The sequence below is a fragment of the Formica exsecta genome, unplaced genomic scaffold (assembly GCF_003651465.1).
Source record: "Formica exsecta isolate Colony F162 unplaced genomic scaffold, ASM365146v1 scaffold72, whole genome shotgun sequence".
NCBI lineage: Eukaryota > Metazoa > Arthropoda > Insecta > Hymenoptera > Formicidae > Formica > Formica exsecta.
In genome coordinates this window covers 4,644,361-4,651,539 of record NW_021853485.1, presented here as the reverse complement: position 1 = coordinate 4,651,539, position 7,179 = coordinate 4,644,361, and the positions used below count along the sequence as shown (strand labels likewise).

At 35.9% G+C, this 7,179-nt stretch overlaps 1 protein-coding gene across 1 annotated transcript in view; it reads right to left on the bottom strand.

The window, feature by feature from the left end:
* Positions 1–3,130: 3,130 nt before the first annotated feature.
* The window catches only part of LOC115243631, a 63,121-nt gene continuing 59,072 nt past the window's right edge, over positions 3,131–7,179 (bottom strand). Inside the window, exons 12-15 of the mRNA XM_029820766.1 lie at positions 7,131–7,179; positions 6,015–6,863; positions 5,306–5,540; positions 3,131–4,867 (exon numbers count right to left, since the gene is read on the bottom strand). The exon at positions 7,131–7,179 is cut by the window's right edge and continues 2 nt beyond it. Coding sequence (XP_029676626.1) covers positions 4,412–4,867; positions 5,306–5,540; positions 6,015–6,863; positions 7,131–7,179 — 1,589 coding nt within the window. The 3' untranslated portion in view covers positions 3,131–4,411. The remainder of the gene's footprint in view (positions 4,868–5,305; positions 5,541–6,014; positions 6,864–7,130) is intronic.

Genomic DNA, 7,179 nt, shown 5'->3' with positions numbered 1-7,179 from the left:
AATATTGTAATATCAGAAAATATCGATATATCGAAAAAAATGGAAAAAAAATCTGACATTACGGTAGTATTGCGATATCTCAAGATTATTGTCGATTCTTCGATAATATCATCAAAGTATTTAACTGTTTAAAAATTTCGCGTTCTTTCTCCCTCTGTTTCTCGTCCTAATTTGGCTTTTAAGATATGTTGATGAGTTTATTAGAGCAATATAGTTTCAAAATTCTATTTTTCTATAGTCTGTGTTGTGTTTTCGTAATGCGTTTTGTTTCTCAACTTTAGCGCTACTACAATTAGCGCTTATCAGGACACGAGTCCAACATACTTATCCTTTCTTTTTATACATTTCGTCTGTGCGATAAATATCGACACAAACGATGTTTTCTGTCGCTTATTGCATCATTTATATCCGTGTATCGTTGAAAATTTATAAAATTGTTATTCTTATACAGTTGTGTTTTTAAAGATGTCGACATGAAGACATAACATATGAGTCATTCTCTTTTTCCTCAGTCATATCTAATTATTGTTATAGTCATTAACTGAATATTACTCACAATTTACGAAATTTTGTATTAAAATTAATAAAGAGCATACCTGGCTTTGTTGTTATTTCTAGATCCGATTAAACAAATTAATAAGATATGTTCCGTAAAAAAATAATAAAAAATTAGGCGAACGTATAAATTAATTGAATTATGTTGCGTTTTGAATTTTTTTTTATCTTTGTGGTTCTTTGAAGGAAACTTGTGGCAAAATAACAATAAATTATTATTTTGAAATAATTGAGAAATTATTTTTGCTGTTATTGAAAATGATTCTTATTAATAATATTAAGATAGGATAGGGGCATATTTTACGTTTTAATAATGAAGAGAATTGCGTATATAAAAATAGATCACAATTTATCATGCATAATTTCAGTCGTCGAAAACAGCAAATAAATTGGCGTATTCTAAAGTTCGATAAAAAAAACTGCTTATCGTGCTCTCGGACTCGTTCGAAGAAAGCACCTGCTGAATCAATAAGTTTAGTTTCCGTTACGTGCGATTATAAAAGCTATATATTATGTTTTTTTTTTACTTTATATTTTTGGTGTATGGAAAAAGAATATTTGAATTTTTCATAGATTTAAATAAAACGGGAAAGAATATTATTTTTTGCTACAAATTTATATATACATTCAAGTATTGAAGTATTAAAACATATGAAAGTATTAAAACATATGTCTTAATTTTTTGGTTTTTAATTCTCTATTATTAAATCATCGGTCATCAGCTTATTTCTTTTTTAATACATATTTTTCGGCATACATAAAGATCCCCTCTGTCTTTTCCCCTTGTAAATAAAATTTTTGTCTCTAATCTCCAATTAGAAATTAATTGGGACATAAAATTTTGTAATATTCTTCTTTCTAATTTTTTAAATTTTATAATAATTTTTCAATTCTTCAATTTTTTATCTTAAATATTATGTCAATTAAGCTTCGGTTGAGATTTTTGCAGAAAAAAAGTAAACTCTTCGAAATCTTCAAGCAATACTCTCTCTTTCGCTCTCTCTTTTTATCATCATTTTGTACATTTTATCTGGAACAAATTTTCATATATACAAAGGCAAAAAGTCTTGCTTTATTTAATCTGTCGTCTGGCTTCTTATCACGACTCGGATAGAAAAACTCGATATCGGCGGAATAGCGCGCTACAAATAAAACATAATAACTGTCGACGGGAAGAAATTAATCGACGGATAGACAGTTGCGATCAAACGTGTCTCGAAAATATCATCGTCTATTGACTTTATACTCACCGCGATCAAGTCGCGGAAGGGAGCGATTACACGATTGTGCGGACATACAAGTATAGACGGGAAGTCAAATTAGAATATAACCAATAATATGGCGTGTTTAAGATCAATCAGTAGATACGCGCGAGTTCTACCTCTCATGAATCTCTCTGTTCTTTTTTAATAAATTCTTTCAGTCTCTTTCGCAATTTAGTTCTTTTCGCGACTTTAGATGAATTTGATCGCTTTTTGAAATTTTAGAAAAAAACAAGAGAAGAATGAGAGAGAAATTATATTGCACACGCGGTTGAGAAAGTAAATCTCGATTAGATAATGAGAACGACAAAAAATATGACAAATAAATAAAATCGTGACATCGTTTTTGCCTTTTCTCGATGTGCTCATATAAATTTTAAATATTTGAATAATGTTAAATATTTGAAGTTTTAAACGCAAAATTTTGGTAACGCATATAAAAACGTTGAATATTCTCGTTAAATGTTGAATACGCCGTTATTTGCGACGTATAGTTCATTTGTTCTGCGTTAACAATGGGTGACTGCGTGCCATAATTTATTTGGTCCAGCCTCAGGTACAATTTTTTTACATAATGATCCGGAGAATGTATGTACCGACAGCAGCATTTGATATATAGAATATTTGTGTTTGTTTGTTTAGTATTTTTACAAAATAACATTTATTTAAAAAATTTGATTTATATATATATATGTATGCATATATCAAGTATCAGATATCATCAATTTAGAAGGTTTTTGCTATTTTATATTATGCTACATTAATCAGTTTAATTAATTTTTTATGGTAAATTTTATTTGTTCTTCAACTAACTCTGTCTTTAAATTTGAAGGATATTCTCACACTTTAGACAAATATATATTAAATCTGTTATTGGAACATACTTTTTCCGGGACACATTCTACATTACGTTAAAAAATACAAAAATATCTTTATATTTATAAAAAATAATTTCATTGTATGATTTTTCTCGTAATCAAAGAGCATAATTCCGATCGAAGGAAGGAATAAAATATGTGTGATTAAACGAAACGCATGCAGTAGAGATATGAAAAAATGATGAATTCATTTCGGAAGCATGCTCTTAGATCGTTTTTTTCATAACGCGACTTTAATTTTTCTCGTAATATACGGTATCTCTGATCAGTCTCGCTCTTCTGTTATTAAACAAAAGTTTTTATGAATGTGTTGAATATTGCTTATTGAAAATCGAAAAGAATTGATGATGAGAAATTTTAATTTATCAACCGTTATGCTATTAGATTTGTGGAAAATCCTAGATTTCTCTCTATGAAATGAAAAATGTAAGATTGTTGACTTAAGTATCAGAGTTTAATTTTTCACAATTTAACGGTCTTTCGTATAAAAAAAAAGTATCAATCAATATTTTAATCAACTCAATATAACATTTCACACAAAATGAATTATCTCGTAAATGAGATGACGCGATTCATTAGAAACAACCCTGTATATTGTAAGCCAAGATATCGACACATGATATCGCACGTATTGTTGCAACGTTGAAAGCGCGAGATCGTCCGGCACATTGCGTCCATTAGTATCACGTATTTCTCGGCATTATCGACAACTTATCGTAAAAAAGTGTTACACAGCATACGAATATATCATAAATTATACTTGTATGCGTAAATATAAGAGAGAATCTCCTGTATGTACAAAATATAATTCTAAAACTTTATGAAAAAAAGAGACGAAACACGTGGTAAAAAAATATGGAAGAACGAATTGGATATAATAGAGATTTACGAAATAACGCGAAACGACGTAAAAGGAAATCCACGCGAGAAATTGACAATATCAAAAAAAAAGAGAAAGAGAAAACGTCAAGTCAAAGATTATGAACGAATTTTCTTCAATCTCTTACTTTTACTTGGCCTATTCTCTGCGGAGTCTTTTCGCGTCGTAAAGTTGTTCCGCGATAACGCAGCATCTTTCGCGTATCTACCGTTATAAAGGAATAAAGCGGGCTTTGTATAACGTAAAGAGGAGCGCGCGGGTCTCTTTATTTACACGGGATTCGGTTGTGGTAGATTACAAAGTTACGTTATAAATCCTGCTGTCTCTCGTTGCACGTTGGTTGCACGAAGAATCTTGCGGCTTGTTGTTACCGCGTCATTGTTATCAGTACGATCGATATCAATGCGATTGTGCGCGTTTGCGCTTGACGACGCGACGTTCCGCTCCGTCTCGCTGTATTCTATTAATTACGCTTTCCAATGTGATAATTAGACTACGGAACTGCAATTACTTCGCGCCGTCGCGTCGCGAGTTATCCGAGATAAATTACTCCCGGTTATTGGATTGTTCGCCGGAATTAATCTGTCGTCTTTCGATTTTCAAACAAATGGCTTTACGCCGTCGTGTTGTAAGATAGCAATTAAATATACAATGAAATCACAATAATACGAAAGTTTCTCTCTCTTCGAAGTAGGATTCCCAAAATTCTATAAAGAGGGCACATCCTTTTAATCCTCGTTCATCGTCAAATCGCGTAGACTTGCGTTCGAGTTCGCATCTCTATCTTATTTCTCTCGTTGTGTTTCTCTTGTTACGTCAGTATTAGATCCTCGACATTATAGCTCGGTAGTGGCCACTCCCCAATATTGCTGCATCCTCGTGGCGTCCTGCTCGAGCGAGTCCATGCCGCCTCTCTCTTGGATGACGGCGAAGTCGTACTCCAGATTATAAGGCATCAGCCTCTGCAGGCTGCCGAAATAGGCTGCATTCGGTCCACCGTTCAGCAATCTCCGTCCGCTGCCGAAACGGACAACCGGTGGTCGCGGTAGCGTAGGGTTGAAAGATCTCGCGCTGCCGAATCTCTTTGACAGGAAGGGTAAGTTGCCGCCGCTTAGCTGCGGCGTCGACCTCGCCTGTCGCAACGGCGCCTTGGTCAGCGTGTCTAGCTCCTTGTCGAATAACAGCTGGGTGTTTTGTTCGAGCATGTATTCCCAGCAACGAAACTGTTCCTCGCTCAGGACACCGGATCTCTCCGAGACAGCGTCCTCCTGGGTAGGCATGCACGATGATACCTGAGAGAGAGGGAGAATATAAAAACAAAGGCAAATCATTAAGTATGTCACAAATGATAATTGAAAAAAATTCTGCTAACATTAGTCAATAGAGTCACAAATGGATGTGGGATAGCTGTAAACGGAATAAATTAGTTTCTGATTGTGGCAGTGGTTGTTGACACAATCCAACTTGATGACAGATAATGTAGTAGAATATTTTTCAATAATCATTTGTAACATACTTAAGTATAGATTCAACTTATTTTTTTTACGTTTATATTCCTTATAATCATACTCTCGTATATTTCGTGAGTCAACATTTCTTCTTCAATATTTGCTACTTCGATAGAAAGAATCGCGACTTTTACAACGCTTTTCCACTGTGTGCCGCATGTCGGTGTATTTTTCTATAAAGTTTTTTGAGAGCAAATTAATGGAGAGATTCGAGAGGTTTACCTTTCGCGTCTCTTGCATGAGAACGCTCTGGTGAGCTTTGTTTGTCGCTCTGGAAGCCGCGCTTCCCGTCCACATCCTTCCTGATGGATGGCGAGACTTGAAAGTACTGTCGCTAGCTTGATCGGACTGCCCGCTCGGTGAACTGCGATCGTCTCTGTAGGAAGGGCTTTCGTTCTCTTGTGTTGATCTAGAATTCTTAAAGTATCTTCCGGAACCTCCGTGAACCTTGTTGGATCTGCAAAGGAAAAGATACATTTTATTACAATTTTTATCGAGAAGAATAAAATCTTTTAATTTTTTTCTGTGAATATTATATATAGCAGTAAAATTAGATTTTTTCTAATATAAAAAAATAGAAAGAAATTTAGACATTTTTTATAGAGGGGCCAGTTTTTGATCTCAGAAACTTGAACCTTGTAAAAAATTGCTACCGATTCTTCTCAACTAATTATAATACTTATTATAATTAATTAATATATGTGTTACATATATTAATTTTCGAAATATAAATACATAATTATTTAAAAATATTTAAACATATAATAAAAATTATAAAATTGGTAGAAGATACAAGTATTCTGTTTAGTTGCATATTTTATATACTTGTATATTTTCACGCTGCATAAATTTGCGACATATCGATCGCTTTCCCCGCCATCAAGCTTTTTATATAATGATATGTTTGCGTCATCTTGTTTTTTACTCTTACCTGCTCACTATATTCTTTAACACGCCATTAAGATAATAGCCCTCGCTTGCGTGACAACAGCAGGCCGCCGGAGGCTTGTGAGGCGCTGGCGGCACGCAACAAGGGCAGGAACATGCGCCGTCGCCGGTTTGACCTCTATTTTTGCCAACGACGTGTCTCAGCTCGCGCATCAGCTGATCCATGTCACCTGGACTTGGCCCGGCCAATCTCACGACGATGACGCTCAGATTGTCCTCGGCACCGTAAGCTTGCGCCAAATCCTGCAGCCTCTTCGCGGCCAGAACGGGACTGGCCTCGGCTCTAGCCTCCCTCACGGCCTCCTGGATGCTCAGGACTTCCCATAATCTCCGATTAGCGACTATGACGAACTCGTCGTCGTCCTCCAGCGTCGCTTCCTCGTACATCGGATCGGGCACGACTAGCGGGAACATGGCAGCGTTGCCTAACTGATTTTTAACCGATTCCCTAGCTTTCTTAGACGCGGCGAGGGTCAAGGGACCGGCCGCTCGACAGAGGACGGCTTTTGCCTCCCCGGAGGAAGCCACCTTCAGCGAGTACTTGATCGAGGATTTTGGGTATCCCTGCTGCGATGGTAGTTTCACTACATGGACGAGAGTCGCGTCCACGCCGTACTTCTGACCCTTCTCTTTGAGCTCTCTGTGTGCCGACAACAAGGTGTACTTCAGGTACTCCTTCGACGTCTCCCGTATCGTTCGCTCCTCCAGCAAGAGGCGCGGAATCATCTCTTGAAGGGTACTGGGCGTTTCCTGATTCGAACCGCCATCGAAAATGCCGAACAGACCTTCGACGTTACAGAAGGACGGCATTCGTACTTGAGAAATGTACAGCCTGCGTGCAAATATAAGATTTCTTTAAACCTCTAGAATAATGCGTATTCTGATATTGTTCTGCAGGAGATAGATAATTAGATTTTTCTCGTAAAAATGAATTAATCTACTTAATAATAAAGAACAGCAAAAATAAAACAGATAGATAAATAAATAGAATAGAAAAATTAATATTTTTTTTTCTATCTATATCAATTTCTTATAACTTATCTATTTTTCTTTGCGGGGGGAAATATCATATATTATATATTCGTCATTAAATAACTACTTTTCGCGAGAGCCTGCAGTTTCCGAAAAGCCTAACCGCCACGGTTGCT